We start from the raw sequence: 24,316 nt of genomic DNA, 5'->3' as shown, positions 1-24,316 counted from the left end.
CGAGTTTACTTGTGTAGCAAGATATATATTATTTAATGAAGGTAGGTGGTGATAAATCCCAAGACCTAAATGCATGTTTTCATACAAGCAAACCTCATAAAGTATCAAGAGACCCTAATTATTGTTTTTAGTTTTCTTCCGGGATGATATATTGCTGCTGTTCAGTTTCTTCTTGTATCTCTGTGATCGGAATTCTTTCTGATCCATCACCACCAGATTCAGAGAACTTAGTGATCTTCTGTAGCTCATCGCTCACACCTGACTGGTCATCACTAGCAGCTGCGTCTTGGTCTATCTTAGCTTGTGGCTTAGGACGGCGAATGGCCTCAGCTGCTTCTGGCATGACAACTGGAGGTGGTTGTGGAGGTACCCATGACCGTTGCCTCTGGAAAGCTGCTGGTTCCATTGTGCTTGTTTCATTTTGGTTAGCGGTGAAACGCGCAGCTGTTGTCGTCTCGTAGCCGAAATCCGTGGATCTAGGGTTTTTCTGTTGCCACCATTGACCATTGGAATTTTCTTCTTGCGGCGGTTGACCATAGTCCCATGGCTGATAAAGAGAGAACACGAGTTTAAGAAGTCTTGATAAAAAGTTCAGTTCCATGCATTTCACAAAGTATCATTACAAAGAATTGAAGCTTTAAATCAATATTCAGGGACTTTTTCGTTTCTACCTTAGATTTGGGAGCAATGCGTGGATTTGATAGTGGTTGGTTCGGATTAGGGGGCATGTCGTTAATCTCCTGTAGATTTTAGTGAAAGTGCCATAAGTTTTTCACAACAAACTGTATGGTTAGTTGCGAGAAAGGATTGCAGCTTCCAACTTACCCGAATGTTTGAAGGCTTCTCTCCTCTCTGGATCATAGACATTATCTGCAGCATCACAAATATTCAACTCAATGTTACAAAGATTATTAGGAATTCAAAGGATAATATTCATTGTATATCCATGATTCTGCAGCAAACTTAGGAGATGCCAGAATATTACATCCATGTATGACTTTGGATGAGGGGGCACAGACGAATCAGCTGGTGGTGCAGGAGGAGATGCAGATCGTGCTGTATTATCCATTAGTCAGAAACAATAATCTAAACAAAAACAAGAAACCGGAATGCAGATTGAGCCAGAGAGAGAACCTGAACGGGTATCATAATCAGCATTGCCGCCATTTGTATAGGGTTTCTGCATCACATATTAACGTTCCTAATGTTACCAAAAGTTGATGAGGTTTAATTTAAAAGTTCAAGTTGATGAGGTTTATATCAGACTATTTAGAGTCTCGGTTGTGAGACTCATCCACGTGTATAATATCCTTGGAGAGTTATCAACGATTAGGGAGGAGGTAATACAGTTCTCTTTTGGGTTTTCTTTGTGTTTGTAATTCCCTAATCTATGAATCAGTGCTTATAAACCAAAACCTTAAAACTCACCCTTGCTGCAGAGACTGAACCATTATAAACCTCTTGATCAGCTGAATAAATCTTTGGAATATTGTTGGATTGTCCTGAAAGTAAGACAGAGAAATAGGATAATACTCTTTAGATCAAGATGTTTTAACAATGGCTCTTAAGATCAACCAAACATTAGGTAACTAAACCCTCCATGACTCCTGTAACAGTTGTTCAAACTTAATTGTATGAATATGAATACTGAGACTTGATACTTACCTTCGAGCTTACGGATATTACTGCTCAAGGACTTCATTTCTTGTACTTGAACTCCTAACAGGTGCGTTAAGTCCTCAAAATATTTCCTCTCTGAGAAGAAGCAAAGTACAGATTTGAATTTAGAGAAAAAGAAGGAACATCCAAGAAAAGGCCAGAAATGAACAGAGAAAAAGAGAGAAACTCAGTCTACACTATAAACTGCAGAAATATATGTACCTTCCGTCTTTGTTATCATCATTTCCTGACTAACCCTGGCTACATCAGAAGCAGCGGCAGAAGCAGCTTTGGCTGCAGCTACTGCTTCTTCAGCTAAGCTAGGTTTAGCATCAGCTTTCTTCAGAGGGTCAGTTTCTTCTTCCAACATAATTCTTTGGACCCAGGATTTAAATCTGGGTATGAGAGATTTCTGATAACAAAAAAACAAATGTCACTATAATAAGCTCTTGATTTTGTAGAAGAAGATTCATACTATAAACTTGCATAGGGTTAAAGCACATCTAGCAATCAGTAAAAGCCAGAAAGTAACAACTTTCTGACACCCTAACAAACTCTTATTGGATTGTTTTCATCAAAGTTCTCTTGGCAACTATATATTCTGGTGGTCTAGTTGAAACAGGGTGTGAGAGGTATGAAATTCATTACCTAAGCCAAAAACAATGAAATCCTATATATTCTGCTTTCATTTAATTAATGTCCCAATCATCAGCCAATTACTCCATGTACTGCATATAAATGGGGTATGTTCATGATACCTTTATAAAAACAGCTGTTCCAGCACCAGAAGCTGCTAGTACTCCTACAGCAAGAATAGCATGGTACCAGCGAAACCGAGAGAGAAAAGCTGCCTGTGGAGTCACAACGAGTGGAGCAGGAGCAGCTACCAAAGGCTGCATAGCTTGTGGCTGGACAGTTGACACTGCTTGCTGTCCATCTGCTTGTAAGAAAGATAACAATTCATACAATTATCTTCCAATCTAGTCATCATAGGAAAACCCAAAAAAAATACATGTCTTGCTTAGTTACCTTGACTTGTAACAGTTGTTTGCGAGCTTGGTGGTGGATCCTGTGACAAAGATTTTTGACAGATGTAAGCCATTGAAAGATAAAAAGAGTCTCAAACAAAGAAGCAAGGAGGAAGCTTTACAGGAACACGGCGGAATGCTTCGTCAATCTCTTCTTTAGTGAGACCTTTCCTCTCAAGAAAAGATCTTCTATGTATAACAGGAGAGCCCCTAACCCGCGGGTGCGAAAGGAATTTGATAGCGTTCTGAATTTGATCCTCCCGTATAGGTTCTGAATTCTTAAACACAGATGTTGGAGGATCCGGCTTAAAAGCTTCCGGAGCTATGGTAGCTTGCTGAACCTCATTAGCAGGCTTTGTAGCCTCTGTAACAAGACATTTATCAACAACAAGTTTAGTAAATCAAAATGATAATGTTTCCAATTATTCTATCAACTTCGAGCTAACAAAAATCAAAATATAGATCACAAGGACCAATCTTAATTCCTAGGTTTAAACTATGGTTTTGGTGGAAATGAACACTCATCACCAATATTTTCAATAAAAATCCGTAGGTGCAAAATACTGAGAAGTTGTTCATGGAACCAATAGAATCCACCAAAAGAGGTAAGAAAGAATGATAAAATTGAACCTGAAATCTGGGATTTATCATCGGCCGGAGCGGGAAAATCAGAAGGAGCTTGCGTTTGCTGATGAGTTGCCATAGCAGCTCACCAACCTTGGAAGAATACAAGCGGCTAAAGAGACTAAAGACAGATCCCAACTGAGAAAAAAATCGTTTGAGAGAAGATGATGACGAGAGAGCGATGAGGATGGGAGTAAACCAGGTTTTGCTCAAATCGAGGCGCAGAGAGTTTTTTTTTTTTTTTTATCAAGTTGGAAATTGCAAACTCATCATCTCTGCCTTTGGTCTAATCTTTTTTTTTTTTCCTTTTCTGGTTTTGGTGAGTGTCTGTGTCTCTGTGTGGTGGTCACACGACGAGGAGATAATACGGCGTATCGCATTATTTTCATATTTTTGCTCTATTATATTGGGCCTCAAGGGCCCATTTCTATTCAAATAAATAAGCCCGTTATCTGAAACTGTATAAAGGTTCTTCAATACAAAGGTACGATTACGAACCGACCCGGTCACCAAAACTTATACATCTGCCGGAGAGATACTGAAACTGAAATACCTCGAAACAACAGCATCAATATATTAAAGAAACAACCTAGAAATTGAACGTCTCTTAACGGCATATTAAACAATAACTAGAGCCACTCTTGGTCCGAAATCACGATGGAAAGACTCATCTCCAACATTTCACCACACAATAAACTGTTAGGGAAAAACATGTAACTCTCTTCAGGGATCTGAGAACTCACTTCAAGAAACCTCTTCATTTCTGGTGATTTGTAAGTAAGTGTGTGTCTGTCAACACTAGAAGAAAGCCAGAACGAGTACTTCTCTAATTTTGGAGTTGATGGTGCAATACTTCTAAGAGTAAGATAAACACCAAGTCTCTCCTTGAAACACTGAACCACGAACAATAGTTTCTCCATGTTCTCGTAAAGAACTAAAACCTTTTCGTTGACGTTTATCCGAACAAGAGCAGAGGAACGAAAGGAACAAGTCATGCTTTCGTAAAGATGGTTACACATAAAGTGACTGTAGATGCTGTTGTATGGGCCATTGTAACTGCATTCGAGGTTAGGGCAAGAGCAGTGGGAGTATTTACATTCCTTTTCATGACTTGACACTTTCCCATAAGAGAAACTGTTTGTGCAACCAAACTCAGCATTTCGACATGGAACAAAGACTGCTTCAAGAACCTTCTCCATTGGGAAACATCGCTTGTTACCAATGGACAAATCACAACCAGGACCAGGGCACTTGTTACCCACTTTGGCTAAGCAAAAACTGCAAATTAGATGTCCATCATCACACTGAAATACAAAATTAAAAGATCAAATGGGTTAATTTAAAACATTACTCAATAAATTGAAGAAACCAAACAAATTAAGGAAATCAAGTACACCACATAAAACTAAAGCAAATGCACGATTCAAAACATAACCTGGAAGGTAGGAACAGTGAGAGGCTCGAAACAAACCGGACAATCAAGAACATCAAGATCCGACAACTTCGCCAATCGTGTCTCATTCTCTGTATGCTGCCTCTTTTGCGAGTGAACGTTGTTAACCTCCATTATTTATATCTTTGATAAATCAGATTTAGGTCTTACATATAAATAGAGGAGATGGCTAAACCCTAGTTATGTGTTTTTCCATTAGTTACCGCATTAATTCAAACTCCGATTTCCGAAGAGTTTAAATAAAAAAACGCATGCATAGTATATATTTACATCATGACTTGGGATGGAATTCGAAGAGTTTGATGAGATGAAACAAATTAACCACACGGCACACGCGTACACAAATGTAACGTTTCTTGCATGGTTTTGCCATGTGGTAGTCATCACTTGGTCTTCAGGATGACCATTAGCATTAGTGATTACTGACTCATCTACCCTTTATCTATGAATCCACGAAACACTACTGTAATGTGATTTTGTGAGACTCATCATGACAAGCGCCTACCCAACTTAAATAAAATAAATTATCTTTCTTCGAATATAAAGAAACAGAGCATCATTCAAACAAATAATGCAAAAGATAATCTTATTGAAGGGTGATCTTAATTGTAGTCTACAGCAATATAATTTTTATTATAAGAATCTAACATACATGCATGGCAATAACCATATATATAAAAATAAAATTCTGTACGTATATTCAGTTGAGTAAAACTACATGGCTATGAATATTAAATTAACAAATTGAAACACATATGAAGAACTATCAAAGAATTTAAAATGATCGTGAAAAAAGTTGAAATACATTGCTTATACTATTATTTTCCCCTTTTCTGTTTATGTTGATAAAATGCTTATATACCATACCATTATTGTTCGTAACGAAACAAAGTACTATATTACAGTAGTTAAATTAGATAAATCTATTAAACCGTCCATTCATCAAATTAATATGTAATAATAGAATCTAAAAAAATAGAAAAAACTGCTGTAAACCAATTTTAAACACTTTTTATATACAAATAGAATTGGTACACGGCAGTTTATTATTTGCTCTAAACTTTTTATAGACTAAACTATTTATGAATTTGTCCATGCATCTTGAGTACCACTTACCATTCGAATCTGTAATATTTAGTTTAGATCTTGACACGTCTTTTAGTAGATATGTATGGTTGACTAACATGTTACATGCTGTAAGAAAATCACAATCTACGTGTCAAATTTAGTTTAGATCTTGACATGCATATAACTTTTTTGTTTTATAATTTTTTTTTTTTTGAAAATAACGTATTGATATATACATGTCAAGAATCACGTTAAACACAAACTTGACTTGTGATTTTCAGCATGTAATATATATTTTGTATAATATATATATGAATATACCCATATCAAAATACATACATATACATCCATATTAAAATCCAGAAACTGTTGTCAATATAGACATTTTACCAATTACCACACTTTAAATGGTTGGTTTAGATAATAATGCCACACATTTTTTTCTTTTATAAAGAGAAAAATTCCTAACCCTTAATCCACCTATAATGCGTATTAATTATACTTTCTCTTGACGAATTAATGAATTAGATACTACTTTTATAACAGTGATTAATATTAATATTATCAAGAAATAATTAAAAAAATGGGAACATTAGCAAGACCGGATATATTACCATCTACAAACTGTCGTTACCTTTCTTACTAATGGTCGCTCTTACTAAAAAGTCCGAATATACTCAAACGACGAAATCTTAAAAAATAAAATATCGTCAAACTCTGTTGGTACCATTCAAATTGCGATCCTACCAATCCATATTCTCTTCTTATCATCTCCCTCACTGTTTGTCTGATTCTTCTTCTTTCTCTCATAATCGGAGTAGTGGGTTCTCTGGGAAATATTCGATTTTTAATAGACTGATGATGATGACTCTTAACTCATTGTCTCCAGCTGAATCCGTTGCTATTTCTTTCTTGGATACCTCCAGGTTCAGTCTAATCCCTAAAATCCCAGGTTTCTTCTTCTTTCTCTCGTCCTTGGTTGATTCTCTTTTCAATTAAAAGTTTCAAACTTTCATTAGTTTTACTTAGGCTCGTGTGAACTTCTCCATCTGGGTACCTTCATACTGTGAATGATCCGTCTCCAGTTGACTAGAACACCCAGCTCTTTGTAAATTTCTTCAATTGTGGGTTGTTTTAGCTTGGAGAGTTTAAAATTTTACATCTTTGGAGTGTTTCGCAGGTGGGTTTAGTTCGAGGAGGAGAAATCAAGGGAGAGACTTTGGAAAAGGAGTCAAGTGTTCAGTGAAAGTGCAGCAGCAATCTTCTCCTCCTCCAGCATGGCCTGGCAGAGCTTTTCCTGAGGCGCCTCGTCAATCTTGGGATGGACCAAAACCCATCTCCATCGTTGGATCTACTGGTTCCATTGGCACTCAGGTTTTATATCTGCACTCAGATACGTTTAGTTCCATGTAGTTAGATTAAGGCATTGTTGTGCAGTTCTTGAGTAGGACCAGACTATCAATTGTGTTGTGATGACTATGCACGAAGAAGAATGACTTGTTTTTTTTGTGTGTACAATCTGCATGTTACTGAGTTATTGTTGCATCATTTTTATCTATAAGAACTTCCATTTTGCAGACGTTGGATATTGTGGCTGATAATCCTGACAAATTTAGAGTTGTGGCTCTAGCTGCTGGTTCGAATGTTACTCTACTTGCTGACCAGGTAAGTTGGCTTCATGTGTAAATTTATAGTATTTCGTCTCTCCAATTTTTCATTCAGACCACTTAGCATTCAATTCAATTCTCAATTCAGTGGTAGTATCATAAGCAAGATATTATAAACTAGTTATGTATCAGATCAAACCAGAGACATCAGGTTTGGGCTTAGGTTTTTGGTTCTGCGAACACAAGAATTCTCCATACTATGGTTCTGTAACTCTTTTGAATGGTGGCAGGTAAGGAGATTTAAGCCTGCGCTGGTTGCTGTTAGAAACGAGTCATTGATCAATGAGCTGAAAGAGGCTTTAGCGGATTTGGACTATAAACCCGAGATTATTCCTGGGGAGCAAGGAGTGATTGAGGTTAGTGAATTTGTTAGTTTTTATTGTAGTGTTAATTTTCACAAACTTTCTATCCTCATCTCGGGTTTTTACTTATGTTCACCAACAGGTTGCCCGACACCCTGAAGCTGTAACTGTTGTTACCGGAATAGTTGGTTGTGCAGGACTAAAGGTATATACTCTAGTTTCTACTAAAACTGTATTGAGAGGATATGAAAAAGGAAGTAAAAATGATAAAACTTGTTGTTTGTTTTTCTGCAGCCTACGGTTGCTGCAATTGAAGCAGGAAAGGACATTGCTCTTGCAAACAAAGAGACATTAATCGCAGGTGGTCCTTTCGTGCTTCCGCTTGCCAACAAACATAATGTTAAGATTCTTCCAGCAGATTCAGAACATTCTGCCATATTTCAGGTATTATAATTCACATAGAATTGAAGTACTTCAAATTTCATATTGAGTTAAGTGGTCTTGATGTAATTTCTACCTCTGGCAATTTGAATGAAAATTCTTCTGTACGTTCTCTAGTGTATTCAAGGTTTGCCTGAAGGCGCTCTGCGCAAGATAATCTTGACTGCATCTGGTGGAGCTTTTAGGTTTGTTCCGATAAGCTTCTCTCTGCATAGACTTTTTTCTCAATTCTCATTTGGTTAATGGAACTGTTTGCTGATTTTTGAAATAGGGATTGGCCTGTCGAAAAGCTGAAGGAAGTTAAAGTAGCGGATGCCTTGAAGCATCCAAACTGGAACATGGGAAAGAAAATCACTGTGGACTCTGCTACGCTTTTCAACAAGGTAAAGATCATTTTCTCCTCAACTTAAACTCTGATTTTAAAAGTACCTTAGATCAAAGTAGACGAGTCCTTAATTTCTTGAAACAGGGTCTTGAGGTTATCGAAGCACATTATTTGTTTGGAGCTGAGTATGATGATATAGAGATTGTCATCCATCCTCAAAGTATCATACACTCCATGATTGAAACACAGGTCTTGCTGAAAAATAAATAACTGAATTTTTTGTCTTCCGGTTTCAAAACAGTTATGTATTAACATGTATTTGTTTTATTCCACAGGATTCATCTGTGCTTGCTCAATTGGGTTGGCCTGATATGCGTTTACCAATTCTCTACACCATGTCATGGCCTGATAGAGTTCCTTGTTCTGAAGTAACTTGGCCAAGACTTGACCTTTGCAAGTAAGCAAATCCCATTTATATACTCTCTGTTTATCAAGTGTGAAGCGAAGCTAAGTTTAAGATTTTAAATCACCATTCACCAATCAGTCTTTTGGTTATTTTGCTACTATTTTGGTTTGGATTAGTTAAACTGGTTTAAGAACCCCTATCTATCAGCATTAAGCACCTAAAACCAAAAGTTGATTAAGATTGTGGATTTTGGCAGACTCGGTTCGTTGACTTTCAAGAAACCAGACAATGTGAAATACCCATCCATGGATCTTGCTTATGCTGCTGGACGAGCTGGAGGCACAATGACTGGAGTTCTCAGCGCTGCCAATGAGAAAGCCGTTGAAATGTTCATCGATGAAAAGTAAGAATTTGTTTTCTCTTTGGGCATCTCAATGAAGTTTGTGAAACGAATCACGATTGTTTATATTCTCGCTTTTGTTTACAGGATAAGCTATTTAGATATCTTCAAGGTTGTGGAATTAACTTGTGATAAACATCGTAACGAGTTGGTAACATCACCGTCTCTGGAAGAGATTGTTCACTACGACTTGTGGGCGCGTGAATATGCGGCGAATGTGCAGCTTTCTTCTGGTGCTAGGCCAGTTCATGCCTGACGAATTGGTTGTTGGAAGAACATTAGTGAAGTGATTTGAGAAAATGTGAGAACAAGATTAGTGTAGAGAATGGGTTAGTATTTAATAACGTTTTGGCAGGATTATCGATTGTGTAACTAATGTATCTGTAATCCGAACAAGCCAAACCGATAATTTGAAACCATTTTTACCAAAGCCTTGCGTCAAAGTAAAAATCCAAGAATGGAAAAAGCAAATGCCTAACTAGGGTTCTTGAAAAGCTTCTGAGCTTCATCAGTAGAGTTTGCATCTCCTGTTGTCCTCCTCATCGGAATCTTGAAAAGCCTCTCTGCTTCATGAGTAAACCTGTTCTTGGCGGGGTGAAGCAAACGAGAATGTTTCTTTAGTTGTTTCGTCATCCACTAAAGAATCTAAACCAAGGATGAAACATCCCATACCAATCAGGTTGTCCTCCTCTGTTGGACGTAGAGATATAAAGATAGATCTCATCAAAACTTGTTTCAAACCGTGAACCGTTGGATACAGATTCTGAGCCATACCTATGTTAATGAAATATCTTCGCCACATAATGTAATCGTTCTCAGAAAGTTCATCTCTGTAATGTCCATTGCTCTTCTAGCTTCTTACTAGTTACATTCCATCGTTGGGACTCGAGAAGAGAGTTTCTTTAAACTTTGCAAAAACTTAGAGACGACGCGAGAAAACACTCAAGATGTTGAGAGCACTGAATAATGGTGATTTCCTTTTGTTTCTTTCTCATTCTCTTTTTACGTTTAGATCCCTTATTAATATATTTTTCCTTTTTATTTATTTAATGTGGTTTCAATTTATTTTATGATCAATCTACAAATTGTTTTGAATTATTGATTGATTAAAATATTTCAACGTGTTTATAAACATAACTATTCTCTCATAATATGCGTATATGAACTATATTGCCAAATACATGAAATAAACATTGGATTAAAGAAAATTTAGTTATTGTTCATATTTTATATTAAGAGTAGGAATAAAGACAGGACTGCAATCTTTTTAATCAACCTACTCCCACCGCTAAAATCATTAGGAACAATTTTAACTTGCAAGTCATATATATATATATATGAAACATCTTCACATTAGGTTTAATAATTGTTTAGCAAAAGCGATTTCGAACAACAACAACAACAACAATGTTGATTTTGGTCGACTCATTATTTTGTAATGATGGTGTTTTAATATAAAAATTTACTAGGATTACAATTGGTCGGTTTATGATAAAAAGAAATTTCTAAGTTATCATAAATCGTAACTTGCAAGTCATTCTTTTACATAATTTAACCTTATTATTATTATCTAGTGTTATCAGTTTATCTACGACGGTTATCTTGAAGACACATGTACAACTTGTAGGTTATACAAATACCTTAGATTGTTGTACTTAGATTATATATTAAAGCAAATTAAGGGTTGTTAATACTGAAAATACCTAACGTTTGTACTGGTTTGGCTGGTAAGACGTGTTTTATTTTTGTAATGTTTTAGTATGAGACATATAACTGTGTAATACGATCGGATAATAAAAATCTATTGGTTCTGATCTTTTATGACTTAACATTGATAGGAGCAGTGGTACCGTACGTTTTACTCTGGTCCCTATTGCATTTTGTCATTTCACTGATTAATCACACTAGAAAGAGGAATCATTTGATAAAATTACTAGTCACACCAATTCTAATATACAACGTACTAAACATATTTTTAAGAAAATAGACAAGACACCAAAGATGAATGAATCAACGAGTATTATTATATTAACAACCGATCTAATTCTGAATACACAATTTTCTATGTTGTAGTTGGGAACTTGGGATGGACTCAATCAAGATAGTGTGTGAACACATATAATCTCTTTATAGAAAATATTGAACAAGAAGATCTCAAGGCAAACCAAACCAAACCAAAAACATTCCTACAATATCCACCTAAAACTTATAAATCCAATTTAACAAATCCTTCTCTCTCTATGTATATGTATTTTTTAATAAAGGTATTACGACACGTTAATGTATAACACGTAAATGGACCACAGCACTTTCTTGGTGTTTAAAATAAAGAAACAATACAACACTTATCCAAATTTTTGAATAATTATCACACACACACACAAATTAAAGGAACTCAATTTTTTAAAAATTATACGGTATGAATTCTGCTAAACCATGTTTAAGTGAAAATACAGTTTCAACATAACGACGATGGCGAATGCTAAAAAATTGAACAAGTTTTATTTCAATAGAAAAACCCCCATTATTCTCCTCCATTCCAATAAAATAAAATCAACCCACCAAAAACTTTATAATCTAATCCCAAACCGACACCATTTTTCGTAAATACAAAATTATTTACTTTCTCGCCCAACACTCAAGATTTTCCCGGAAACTTATAAAAGAAAAAGGTTGAGAGAGAAAATCAAAAGAAAAGGTAAAAAAGAAGAGAAAAAGAAAGAAAGAAAGAAACCGAAGCCCACCCAAAGTCCGCGTCTAGGAGAGCCACGTCACCATCAAAAAGGACGTAAATGACGACTTAGCCCATTCACATTTCTTAATATTCCAACCATGTCCTTTCTATACGACACATACGTCTGTCGTTTCGTCTCCTCCGTTTCTCTTCCTTCTTCTCCGTCCACCACCTTTGACGACGCTTCTTCTTCTTCTTTATGATCGGATGAGTTATCCTCACCGTCGCTCTTCTTAACCGGCGCCGGAAACACGAGCTTCTCGTTTCCTTCGCTTCTGCTTCTAACGTACAGAAGATTCCTCAGCTTCCAACGTTTCGAGAAGCCAGCTGAATTGCTTTTGATTTTGCTTTGTGACGGAGACGACGAGAGTCCTCGAAGATCTTCCTCTCCGGAACTCGGTTGTTTCGGCGTCCATACACAGTACGTCTCCGGCGGAACACCGTTTAGATCCTCTTCACCTTCCGACGAAGAATTCGAAGCCGCCGGATCTCGTTCTTCACTCATCAGTTTTCTCAGCGCAGGTCTACGACGACGCGGCATCGTCGGCTGAGATTCCACGGGAGCATTTCCGGCTACGCAACCGTACGGGGTCAGAGGACGGATCTGACCGTTGCAGAAAATCTCGTCGGCGGTAGCGAGGGGTTGAGAACACACTTGGCTTGGACAATCGAAGGCGAATTCTGGTTCATCATCATCGTCGTTGACGTTGAGTCGGGGAGAATCAGATAGTGGTGTCTGCTCTTCTTGATCTCTGAATTCTTCGACGACTCGGGCGGCGATGGCGGAGAGGTCAACGGCGGAGGAGAAGCTGCCGGAACTCGGGGAGTTAGAGGAAAAGGAGAGTAACCGACTCGTCTGCATTTGTTTGTTTTCACAGTTTGTACTCAAAAACGTTTTGAGACAGAAGACAAGAGAGAGAGAGAGAGAGAAGACAAAGAGAGAGAGAGATGGTACACGGTGAGAAAACAAAATAAAGTTTTGGGTCCCCGTGGAATATTTATATATATGGAAATTAACGAAGAAGAAACAAAATTGAAATGATTACATTAGGAACCGATTATTCGTTAATTTAATCAGGAGCCAAAATCTATCTTATTTTATTTTAATCATTCGTCATCTATAAACATCTAACAAGGAGCGTAATGAACTTTAAAAAAAAAAGACTTTAAAAGAAAAAAAAAATTGGCAATCGGCCAAGAAAATAAACGACGACGAACGGAGATAGTATGAACCTGGTTGACAAACAAAAATAAAGTAAGATAAGTCTTTCACTTTAAAAAAATCTAGTACCGGTCAAGGATATATCTACGGTGTATTTTATTTATCAAAGTACATAACAAAGGAAATAAAATTAAAAAACTTATACTTATCTTCTTAGATGTCACGTTTAATCAGACAATCACCATCACGCGGGAGGATGATAAACTCTCGTCTTATTTAGTTTATACCTATTGAATATTCAAATGTTAAATGATGTCACAAATAATGACGTATGTTAGGGGATTGCTGTTACGATTAAAGCACAAGTCTTTAGTATTAGCGGCTGGTTACTTGATTCAATGTTCTATTATTGCTGTGTCATAATTTCGAATGTTGTTTTAACACACAACATATGTTTTGTTATCCATGTAAATGAAACCTTATGGAAATGTAAAGTATCTTCTTTGTCAACATTTATAGTAGAATATTATCGATTATTAAAGAAAGTTCATTTGATTTAGATGTGAATGCGAAACACTATTACAGTGCTTTAGTGAGCACGATTTTTCCTTTTCTGTATTTAGTGACCACAATAATTATGATAAATCGGACCTTAATAATATGTTAAACCAATCGTAAGTTATCTGGTAGTTTCAAAAATTATAATACCAATTTATATTTATACATAAACGTAACTCGATCAGCTTTTAGTTGGGCCTTGAGTTCACATTATTGGAACTTAGTGTAAATGGGCCTCCACCAGAACTAGGGGCATGTCTTCATGGTGGTAAATTATATTATTCAACTTGAAATACATTTACTCAGAATTCAGATCAAACTGAAGCACCATTCGAAGAAGTTCAGCTTCTCTCAGACGCATTACTAGTTTTTTTCTCTCGTTCTTCGTCAACTTCACCACACAAAACCCTAATCTAGATTTTAGGGTTCCTCTGAACACTCTTTCAATATCTCCAAGCTCCTGAATCATCGACAATGGACAACAATTTCGACAACTATCATCACCACCATCATCAACAATGGCGTCCAGCACCAACACAGCCAAACATATGCCCGATTTGTACAGCGCCGCACTTCCCTTTCTGCCCACCGTATCCTCCTCCATCTTCCTTCTCGCCCAATCCTAACTTTCCTCCTCACCTCAATTCGCCTCGTCCTCGATTCGATTCGTTCACCGGACCTCCGGTTCGACCCCAGAATCACTATCCGCCGTGGCAACCTCACCACGGAAATCAATGGCGACCTGTTTCCCTTGATGGTGATATTGAAGCTGATAGAAGCTTTAAGCGAGCTCGGATTGATGCGATCGGCGGTGGTTCTCCTGGTTACGGTGTTTCCGAGAGTCCTCGAATCTCATGGGAGAATGAGCGGAGATTGAAGATGGTTCGTGATCATGGTTACGGTTTAACTGCGCCGTCTCCGGGAAATCTAGATGTTTCGAATATTGAGATGAATCATCAATATGGGAGGAGTGAATATAGGAATGGAGGTCACTTCAATGGTGTGACTCCTCCTCCGCCTTATCATCCTCCTCCGTACGGAGGCTATTTCGGTGGTCCTAATGGTCAGCCTCCTCTTCCGGTTTCTCCACCACCGCCTTTGCCCTCGTCTCATCCTCCGTCTGAGCCTTCTTCACTGTTCCATGTTACTACTAATTCGTCTGCAGCGGTCCCTCCATCATCTACATATCCTCAAATGCCAAATGCTTCGGTATTGTTTTTTTCCTGGTTTCTTTGTTACCCTGAAATATCTTTGTTGTTCTGTACTGATGATTTTTAACTGTCTTGGTAGCCATCTTCTGCACAATTAGCACCAACTCGCTCTAAAGTGATGGATGTGTCACATTTGCTGAAGCCTCCTCATCGATCTACTCGTCCAGATCACTTTGTAATTATCCTTCGAGGGCTACCAGGTTTTTTTCTGAGCCGTCTCTTTGCGTGGACTCTTTGCATGGTTACAGTTCTAGCTTAGGCTCTTGCTCCTTGGTTTCCTCTTTTCATTTTGACTCTTGTAATCACTAATCAGGTAGTGGGAAGAGTTACTTAGCCAAGTTGTTGCGTGACATCGAGGTCGAAAATGGAGGTAGTGCTCCACGAATCCATTCTATGGATGACTATTTCATGACCGAAGTTGAGAAGGTTGATTAATCCTCGTAATTTTAAAGATGTTCTTAAAAAGAAGTTCTCTTTACTCGGGACCTTGAAAGGACTCTAAAATTGTCTTTGCTTTGTCAATGTAAAAGGTGGAGGAGAGTGATTTAACTTCTTCAAGCTCTGGTAGAAGCAAAAGATCTAACGTGAAGATGGTCATGGAATACTGCTACGAACCTGAGATGGAAGAGGTATCTTTTGAGAACTTATATTTTGAGATAAATGAAACATGACTATAAACCACCACGATATTTTTGGTTTGTTAAGTTTTCTGGCACTCTCAAATTTCCAGGCTTATCGTTCAAGCATGCTTAAGGCCTTTAAAAGGACCCTTGAAGATGGGACCTTCAGCTTTGTAATCGGTAATGATTTTCCACATAACTGCATACTACTATTGTATGACATAAATCATTTTAATGTTTCTTTCTGTGCAAGAGGTAATTGGTATCTGTGATCTGATGACTTTATCTCTCTTGGTCTGTTGATGTTGACATGATGCCTACTTTGTTTTTTTTTTTTGAGAAAACATTCACCTTATATGGTTTCTTTAGTTCCTTAGTTTAAAGAACTTAATATTCTCCCAGCAGCCCTCTGGCATGCTGAAGGTGTAGGGCGTAGTATATATTACAACATGCTAGATCTTTTGTTAGAGATTCTATTCATCTAGTTTAGGTGATAGGTGGTGCAACGTCCTAGCGCTACTTTCATTTTCTCTAACCACGGATGCAGTTTGTTTTCTGGAATTGACCGTTTCTTGCTGGTATATGTCGCTCATCTTAGTGGATGACCGCAATCTGCGGGTAGCTGATTTTGCTCAGTTTTGGGCAACAGCAAAGGTATATTCTCACTTCTTGCTATATTACCTTGTGGAGATTGGATGTTGTTTGCGTGTTCTATAGAAGACTCATAATGATTTGTGAAGTCAACTAGCTTCTTTAGTGCTTAGTTATACTTGGTCTTTCAAGTGTTAGACGATTGTATCTGCAATCAGTTAGTGAAGTCTTAACATTTTTTTAAATACATAATCTATTCTAGTAAGTTGACAGTTCTGACAATGTTTTAGTTTGTTATCTCCACCTTCTCAACAATTAGCATAGTGCTTCCTACTAATTTAATAGTTACCTTGCATTTCCCTAGATTTGAGACTACGAGTCTTCTTTTCCTCATCTTCTTCAAATAACTTTTTGAAAACTGTTTTCCTTTTCCCAACGTTACTCCTGTATATTAGTTATTGCCTTACTTCCGTTTTAGCTGAACCAAGAGGTGAAGAGGTCTTTCATAGATATGTCTATTCTCTTTCTCTCTCCCCCTCCTTTAAAACTTGTGGATCTATCATAAAAGAGAACATTGGCGTGGTGCAACTTACAAGGTCTTTAAGTCCTTTCTCCTTTATATTGCTAATCCCTCTTTTATAGGGTGAGTCATTAGTCACGTTATTTCACCTGCAAGTTGGAGTTGTTATTGATACTTCTGCTTGCTTCACATTGTTTGCTAAACATAATGCGAGGTTGCCATTCTTTTTAAGTTCTGTAACTATGAATTCAGTGACCAATATACTCTGGAATATGTCCTTTCATATTTAATTATAAACGAGTAGTGGTACTGTCTTCTTTGGCCAATGTATGCACTACTCATCCCCATTTTTGTTGTTTACCACCATGCTCATTTGTTTTCTTGTTTGTCTATGATTCCGTGAAAATGAAAGTTGAGGAATTTTAGATGGCTTCTTGACCAGCTTAAAACTAATATGATTTATATAAACAGCTTAAATGGGGAAATTCTCATCTTTTCCTCTTTTGCTGAATTTCAGTTTGATTCATTCTTTTTTTGCCTCGATTTTGAATCTGCACAGTGACCAATTCCGAAATGTAAATGCTGAGATTATCTTTTCTGTGTATGAATGGATGCTTGTTGTAATTGTGGAATCTTGAAATGTTACTTCTTGTAACATTTGTAACCAGTTCAACTAAAACATGGCCGTTGTCTAGTATTAAATACGTGAAAGTTTCCTTGACTTTCTGTATCTTTTGCAGAGATCTGGATATGAAGCTTACATATTGGAGGCAACATACAAGGACCCAACTGTGAGTTCTTGAAAAACTGTTTACTTTTCAAGATTTTATATTTCGACTGTAGCTAGTTCTCGTTTATTAACCTATATAACTAGGAGCACAATATATCATTATCATATTTGAATGTTGTTCACATTTCATGATGTTCTAAGTGTGTGTGAGATTACAGGGCTGTGCAGCAAGAAACGTGCATGGCATCACACTAGATCAAGTACAGCAGATGGCACATCAATGGGAAGAAGCTCCAGCATTGTACATGCAACTGGATATCAAGGTTCGTATACTGTTCTTTTGTTCCAACATTGATCTCACTTTTGATTAGTGGGAAGAAGATACCAAATAATGCCTTTATGTATGATTTTGCGTTGACCTGAAGGAAACTGATCATAAGATGAGCTTGCATTTTCTTACAATATCTTTTTATCTTCTTTTCCCATGACAGTCTTTTACACAGTGGGATGACATGAAAGAGAATAGAATCCAAGAGGTAATAGAAATAAGTTCTTATATACCACTCTGTCCATCATAAGTTCCTTGTTTTCACCATTGTTTTGATTGTGGTCTCATTATATGATCCAAGCTCGTAATTTCTCATATAATTTCGCTAGGTGGATATGGACATGGAAGATGATTTCGAACTGCCAGAAAGAAAATCCGATAACAGTACCCAGTCAGAGGAAAATGGGGCGACAGAGGGTAAATTTGAATTCTTTCTTTATACAGTCTTCTTGTTTTCACTAGGACAAACTGAAAACAGTTAGCTGAGTCTTTCTTTCTGTTGATATCATCTCAGGCTCTTACAAAAATGAGAGTAAATGGGAAGCAGAATCGGGCTCCCGTACAGAAGAAGTAAAAGAACTAAGCAGAAGTAAATGGTCAAATGTTGAAGAAGATGAACCAGAGAACCCTGAGAGTGAGAGAAGAAGCTCAAAATCTCTTTCCAAGTCAAGACAAGAACGTCAGCGGAAAGGAAAATCTGTTTGGTGGGGAGATAAGGTATTAAACATGCCGTCTCTAGTAGTTCTGTTAAGCTTTGAAAATATATTTTTATCTTCTGGGAAATAACTGAACATTCATGTTTTCAATGGATAGGGTGGAGACGCAGGGTTTTCGATTGGTGCTGCAAGGAATATGACCATGCCATCTTTAGTTATAGGTCCCGGATCAGGATACAACTTGAAATCAAATCCTCTTTTGGAAGAAGAGAGTCTTGCACTAGCTGATGCAATTGGAAAAGCAAAGGTAAGAGGAATTTTCCAGGATCAGCTTAGAGCAGAGCGTGAGTCGTTCAAAGCTGTTTTTGACAAGAGACATGTACGAAACCTTACAAAGGACGATTAACAAGTGTATGATTTTCTCTGGCAAAATCGAAATTTATATTTTGCCTGATCCACGAAAATTATCAGTTCCCACTTTTCATTCATATCGATTGACCAGTAAAATTGAGAAAACTTGGGAAAAGAAAATAATCCATTGTTCTGTGTTATAATTGGGATTATGATTCGTGTACGTGTACAATATTTGTATTATTTTGAGAAAATAAACTTTTAGTTTCTTGACAGATCATAAATTCTAATGAATCTTCTATTTGTGCATGCATCGATAAATTATGATATTGAATTATTAGTTTCACAAATTCTAAGATATTTTCGTACCAAGTAGATCTGTAGTTCTGTGCAACCCAAACCCACACCAATGCACCAAGATTATTGAATAGTCTCTCTCCGTGGAAGAGAAATCAACAGACAATGTAAAGAAATAGACTTTCACTGATCGCTGCATAAGTTTTTATAAACCTTCGTCCTCTTTACATGTATATAAACAATTAACAACTACTTAGGGGGCTCTGTGTCTATGGATGAGTTTAAAAGACCGATCATTGTACAAAGCTAAATTCTAAAGATAGAAAAAACTTGGGGGGCAAAACATACGACACTCCACAATTCTCGTCATACAAAGTAATTTTTACGGATGTGATCATCTTATGTCCAAAATTAGCTGAAGATCCTTTTCAAATAAAAGGGTAATTCTTAGTTTCACAAGAAATATGTAAGGTACATTTTAGATTGAAGCACTCTCTCTAAGATAACAACAAGTCGTCAAACCCGAAATCTCATAAAGAATAATGGGAGAAACAGAAGAGAAAGTGAAGAATCATGGTGATAATAAAGAAGAGGAACACAACAAGGTTGAGAAAACAGAGAAGAAGGAGAAGAAGGATAAAGATAAGAAGGATAAGCACGAGGACGATAAAAACGGCGGAGGAGAAGAAGGAGAAGACCAAGAGAAGAAGAGCAAGAAGAAAGATAAGAAGACGAAGAAAGAGAAGAACCCTGAAGATAAGAAAGATCCTGAGAAGTTGAAGACGAAGCTTCAGAAGATTGAAGACAAGATTCAAGCTATGGTCCTAAAGAAAGATGAGATTCTTAAGCTTATTCATGATGCTGAACAAGCTAAGCCTAGTACTGCTGCAGTAGATGCACCACCACCAACTAACTAAACCGTTTTCAAACACATAAATATAATTAAACTAATAATATGTATGTCAATAACAAATGCTGATGGATGTTATTCTCAGCTATAGGATCTTTTTGGTTTGTTTTGTATGATACAAATCAGACTTTGCTTGTTAAATTTGTGTTGTAAATTGTACAAAAACTATTATGTTTAATTTGAATATAAATCTTTTCATCAGCCTAATATCTACATGTTGCCATGTTGGAACTGACGTTATAACACATTAGTAGCTTTTGACAATGATGTAACAAGTAAACTATGAGATTCTAAACGACGTCAAAATATTACATATAAAGTTAACAGCAGCATGGTATTGGGTTAAAATACTCGAGAGAACTTAGGGTAAAGATGGTAAATAAAGTGCTCCACCATGAAAGTGGAAACAAGAACAATATGCAATGTCTAATAACCAAAAGTTCTGAACTATCTTCTTCTAGTAACTAGTGTGGTTTGTAATTAAGTATAGAAAGAAAGAATCACCTGTGCCAATTAGTTCATACATCACCATCCTACATAAAAGTTATAGCTATTACTCTCTCCATTATTATCATATCATATAAAGTTTACATGTGAAGGCTTTACCTCTTTGAGATGAATTATTGAATCGGTTGATCCTAAAATATGAAAAGGCCATGCAAAAATTAATGACAATGTCATCGTCTGGTTTGCCTATAAAGAGAATGGCACTAATTTCGTGCAGGTGTAGGAAGTTTCCTTCGAAAATTCACTCACCCTATGTAATATAACAACTCTACATTGTTGAATGTGAAACTAAAAAGAACATTCTTAAAAACTAGTTAAGCTAAGAGAGCTAGCCTAAGTCTTTGACTTCTCCACAAAGTCTGATAATAATTATTAGTTTCGGTTTATAGTTGAATAGTTGTTAATATTCTACTCAATTGTTGCTGGTAGAGTATCTCTACTTATTTCCGATACAATTCGCATGAAATTTTGTGAACTGAAAAGTGTTCGTAAGTTTAATTTTATCACCATACAATTAAGATTTAGCTTTGAATCTCAATGAATTATAAACCCCAAAACAAGATAGATTCAATATCTTCCAAAAGAAAAGAAAAAAATATCAAAGAAAATAATAATCACACCATAAGCTTAGTCGAAGAAAAGTAAACATAATAATCAGTCCATCAACTTCTAAGACAGGTTCGCGGACGAGCCTTGAAGGAGTCCGTCTCTGATCTGAGTAGCCACATCACGAACAGCTCCTGGTCCATGCGGTATGAACACAGCAGAAGATTTGGAGTGAGCACCAATCTCCTTCATTGTGTCAAAGTACTGAGTAACAAGCACCATGTCCATCACATCTTTAGCAGTTGTCCCGGGCACATTCACAGCGAATCCCAACACACTATCTCGTAATCCGTCTACAATTGCTTGTCTCTGACGGGCGATACCAAGACCTGAGAGGTATTTTGCCTCAGCTTCACCTTCAGCTCGCTTAATCTGCAGGATTTTCTCGGCCTCTGCCTTTTCATTTGCAGCCAATCTCATCCTCGCAGCTATAATACAAGAAACAGAAACTCAGATTTCACAATTTACAAGAAAGATTAATAACCCAAGAGTTTGAACAAATGGTAGGAAGTTTTGTTAGTTACCAGCGTTGATTTCATTCATGGCCCGTTTGACATGTTCATCAGGCTCGATATCAACAATGAGAGTTTGGACAATCTCAAAACCATAAGCCGACATTGCCTATACAAGTGAAAAAGACACAAAATGAACACTTATAACTTCACAAAAGCAGCCAAAAGAGACAAAAGAAAAAAACAAAGATTATAATACCTTCTCAAGCTCCTCTTCAACAGCTTTCGCAATTTCATTTTTCTGCTCAAAGACATCATCAAGAAGCAACTTGGGGACACTTGCCCTAATGACTGGAAAACAAAAACCCAGAATGATCAGCCTTTTTTCAATTTTCAGTAGAACATGTTTTGGTTTTCCTTAAGAATGAGACTTACCATCAAACACATAGGCCTGAATCTGACTCCTTGTGTTACTGAGTTTGTAGAAGGCATCATTGGCCTTATTAGCCAAAGCACGGTACTGAATTGATGCAACAACATTAACAAACACATTGTCCTGAAAAACACAAACCAAAGAAGTAGAAACAAAGATTAGGAGTACACTACAAAAGAAACAGAAATCAAAGAAAACATAATTTTGATAAAGAGAGTGTAAAGAGATGATTCAAAAACCTTAGTCTTAGTCTCGCAACGCACGTCTAACTGCTGAAGCCTCAAAGAGAGGTAGCCAGCAACTTGACTACCAAGACACCATGGAAGAAAATGGCAACCAGGTTCAAGAACATCTTCGAATTTCCCAAACGTCTCTTTTATCGCTACAGTTGACTGATCCACTTGAACACAGCAAAACAGATTTCCCATCTTCTTCACAAACCTAATTCATTCAAACAAAACAGAGTTATAAACCAACCCAAGAACAAAAAATTGAATCTTTTTTGAAGATTAAGACCTTTAAGATAAAACACTTAGCTCAACAGCTAATAACATACACATGAAATTAGCCATTGATTGTACTCAAAACCCAAATAACATAGACAAATTACTGAAGAAGATCGCTTTCGAGTTTTTTATAACCTATGGATCTAATCTCGCAAAGCCCAGGAAACAAATACGCTCACAGATCACAATTACACACACATATAACTATATAAGTACACAATCTTTAAATTCCTTAGCAAACATATGCTTTAAAACACATAAGAATTCCACAGATTTCACGTTACAGACGAGAATTCAGACGAACTATCGATAAACCAAAAACAAAGGGTTGCAAAAACATGAAAGTAGAAACGAGAAAACTAGAAAAGCCACAACGATGATCAGAAAGAAACACAGAGAATTGTAGGGTTTACCAAAAGTTTTCTTCTTTTTTTGTTGAGATTTTGAAGCAGAGGAAAGAAATAAAAAGGAAAACACGTTTTGGTGGAGCGCTCTCTCTACTTGATGCTGATTAGATATTTCAGTGGGCAAACTCCGTTTATATGGTAAATTATCGGAATATTCTCTCTAATTTTCGATTTATTACCTTTTCTTTATTATTTTTTGCAGGAAAAGACCATGGTCCTTTGAGTAAATTATTCGCATTTGTATTTTTCTTATCTAAAATATTCCGAAATAACTAGTTAATAAAAGAAAAAAACATTATGTTGATAAGAAAAAAAATAACTGTTTTTTTTAATGTTATTTCTGTGATAAAAAATAAACATTGGATCTAAATTAAGAGGATTAGTCCAAAAGATGATTTGGTGAGCTGGTTTGATTGACTTTTCAGTTTCTCTCGGTTATCCTTTCATTACAACAATCTTCTTCCTCAAATCAAAAATAATAATAATAAAACGAAAACTAAGAATAAGAAAACTAAAACGAACCACAGTAATAAATTGCATCGAACCGAATCAAAACCAAATAAAAATGTACTTCAATATGGTTTTAAGTTTAAGAAAACTGAGAAATCAAATACCATAATCGAAACTAAACCGTAAACCAGATTGCCCATACCATGAATTTATATGAAGAAACCTTTTTGGTTAACCAATTGAATCATATAAATTCTGTTGTTAGTTTCATATCAATTTGTATAATTAATGATTATCTACTTAGTTTAACATGATCATGTATATTCATTGATCTTAATTGGTAAACGTTTAAGAAAATAAATCATGGTATGGAACTATGGATAAATAGCCATCACTTAACAGATTTGAAATATCTTGTAAGATAGAAATACGAAATTTTATTATTAATATAACTAAGATAAACATATCTAAAATACTTAAACAAAAGATATTCCTAATTCCACCGTCACCAATTTCCACATCCCGGTGGCCACCGTCACCTCCGCCTTCTGCAGCTTTGAGCCCGCCAATAATTGCCAGACAGAGAAACTTCTCAGACAACCAATATAAATATACAACTGCTAGCAAGATTATTTCACCAGTGTTCATCATCTTAATTAGAGTGACTGAGTAGATCATAAGTTATATGAATATTATATGTTCAACCCTTATATATCTTTGTGTTAGTGATTAGTGGTTTGACTCTGTCCGATGGGTTTGAATTTATCTTTGGTTTATATGTCTCCAACGGTACTGATCACATTTATTTCACACGTTCTTGCTCTTGACCCGATCCAAACGTAAGAAGAAAATTAGTACATGCAAATTGCATTAATTAAAAAAAAAAAAAAAGCGTGACTATAGTGCCATGATTA

The 24,316-nt window shown here is 36.5% G+C and overlaps 7 protein-coding genes across 8 annotated transcripts; 3 read left to right on the top strand and 4 right to left on the bottom strand.

Moving 5' to 3' along the window:
* Positions 1-4: 4 nt before the first annotated feature.
* Positions 5-3,650, bottom strand: LOC17876277 (peroxisomal membrane protein PEX14). The gene is made up of 12 exons (XM_006280259.2): positions 3,318-3,650; positions 2,810-3,051; positions 2,689-2,728; positions 2,418-2,596; positions 1,882-2,071; positions 1,666-1,755; positions 1,429-1,502; positions 1,135-1,180; positions 986-1,056; positions 826-870; positions 672-740; positions 5-547 (listed from the first exon to the last, which is right to left on the bottom strand). Exons 1-12 carry the CDS (start codon positions 3,388-3,390, stop codon positions 128-130), a joined length of 1,539 nt encoding a protein of 512 aa, XP_006280321.1. The 5' UTR covers positions 3,391-3,650; the 3' UTR covers positions 5-127.
* Positions 3,651-3,940: 290 nt separating this feature from the next.
* On the bottom strand, positions 3,941-4,878 carry LOC111829042 (E3 ubiquitin-protein ligase SINA-like 11). The gene is made up of 2 exons (XM_023777676.1): positions 4,747-4,878; positions 3,941-4,615 (listed from the first exon to the last, which is right to left on the bottom strand). Exons 1-2 carry the CDS (start codon positions 4,876-4,878, stop codon positions 3,941-3,943), a joined length of 807 nt encoding a protein of 268 aa, XP_023633444.1.
* A 1,647-nt stretch (positions 4,879-6,525) lies between these two features.
* On the top strand, positions 6,526-9,803 carry LOC17875409 (1-deoxy-D-xylulose 5-phosphate reductoisomerase, chloroplastic). Its single transcript, XM_006280333.2, has 12 exons — positions 6,526-6,784; positions 7,013-7,206; positions 7,411-7,497; positions 7,730-7,855; positions 7,944-8,006; positions 8,096-8,245; positions 8,360-8,427; positions 8,514-8,625; positions 8,712-8,816; positions 8,903-9,024; positions 9,230-9,376; positions 9,461-9,803. The coding sequence occupies exons 1-12, from the start codon at positions 6,691-6,693 to the stop codon at positions 9,627-9,629; spliced, it is 1,437 nt and encodes a 478-aa protein (XP_006280395.1). The 5' UTR covers positions 6,526-6,690; the 3' UTR covers positions 9,630-9,803.
* A 2,050-nt stretch (positions 9,804-11,853) lies between these two features.
* LOC17876606 lies at positions 11,854-13,038 on the bottom strand. The gene has a single exon (XM_006280887.2). It carries the CDS (start codon positions 12,967-12,969, stop codon positions 12,151-12,153), a length of 819 nt encoding a protein of 272 aa, XP_006280949.1. The 5' UTR covers positions 12,970-13,038; the 3' UTR covers positions 11,854-12,150.
* Positions 13,039-14,146: 1,108 nt separating this feature from the next.
* LOC17876857 (extensin) lies at positions 14,147-18,971 on the top strand. Of its 2 annotated transcripts, XM_006280105.2 has the most exons (12): positions 14,147-15,036; positions 15,118-15,238; positions 15,352-15,464; positions 15,569-15,667; positions 15,769-15,838; positions 16,257-16,312; positions 17,510-17,560; positions 17,718-17,822; positions 17,991-18,035; positions 18,157-18,244; positions 18,342-18,544; positions 18,641-18,971. In XM_006280105.2, exons 1-12 carry the CDS (start codon positions 14,302-14,304, stop codon positions 18,887-18,889), a joined length of 1,935 nt encoding a protein of 644 aa, XP_006280167.1. In that variant the 5' UTR covers positions 14,147-14,301; the 3' UTR covers positions 18,890-18,971. The 2 variants fall into 2 exon arrangements, with proteins under 2 accessions (XP_006280167.1, XP_023642422.1); XM_023786654.1 differs by lacking the exons at positions 16,257-16,312; positions 17,991-18,035; positions 18,157-18,244; positions 18,342-18,544; positions 18,641-18,971 and having other exon boundaries at positions 17,718-17,811.
* A 537-nt stretch (positions 18,972-19,508) lies between these two features.
* LOC111829052 (nucleolar protein 58) lies at positions 19,509-20,219 on the top strand. The gene has a single exon (XM_023777688.1). The coding sequence runs from the start codon at positions 19,674-19,676 to the stop codon at positions 20,046-20,048; it is 375 nt and encodes a 124-aa protein (XP_023633456.1). The 5' UTR covers positions 19,509-19,673; the 3' UTR covers positions 20,049-20,219.
* Positions 20,220-21,031: 812 nt separating this feature from the next.
* On the bottom strand, positions 21,032-23,062 carry LOC17877313 (hypersensitive-induced response protein 1). Its single transcript, XM_006280758.2, has 6 exons — positions 22,959-23,062; positions 22,279-22,480; positions 22,042-22,162; positions 21,866-21,957; positions 21,679-21,775; positions 21,032-21,582 (listed from the first exon to the last, which is right to left on the bottom strand). Exons 2-6 carry the CDS (start codon positions 22,465-22,467, stop codon positions 21,218-21,220), a joined length of 864 nt encoding a protein of 287 aa, XP_006280820.2. The 5' UTR covers positions 22,468-22,480; positions 22,959-23,062; the 3' UTR covers positions 21,032-21,217.
* Between the last annotated feature and the right edge of the window lie 1,254 nt (positions 23,063-24,316).

The sequence above is a fragment of the Capsella rubella genome, unplaced genomic scaffold (genome assembly GCF_000375325.1).
Source record: "Capsella rubella cultivar Monte Gargano unplaced genomic scaffold, Caprub1_0 scaffold_8, whole genome shotgun sequence".
NCBI classification, from domain to species: domain Eukaryota; kingdom Viridiplantae; phylum Streptophyta; class Magnoliopsida; order Brassicales; family Brassicaceae; genus Capsella; species Capsella rubella.
This window is presented reverse-complemented; position numbering and strand designations above follow the sequence as displayed.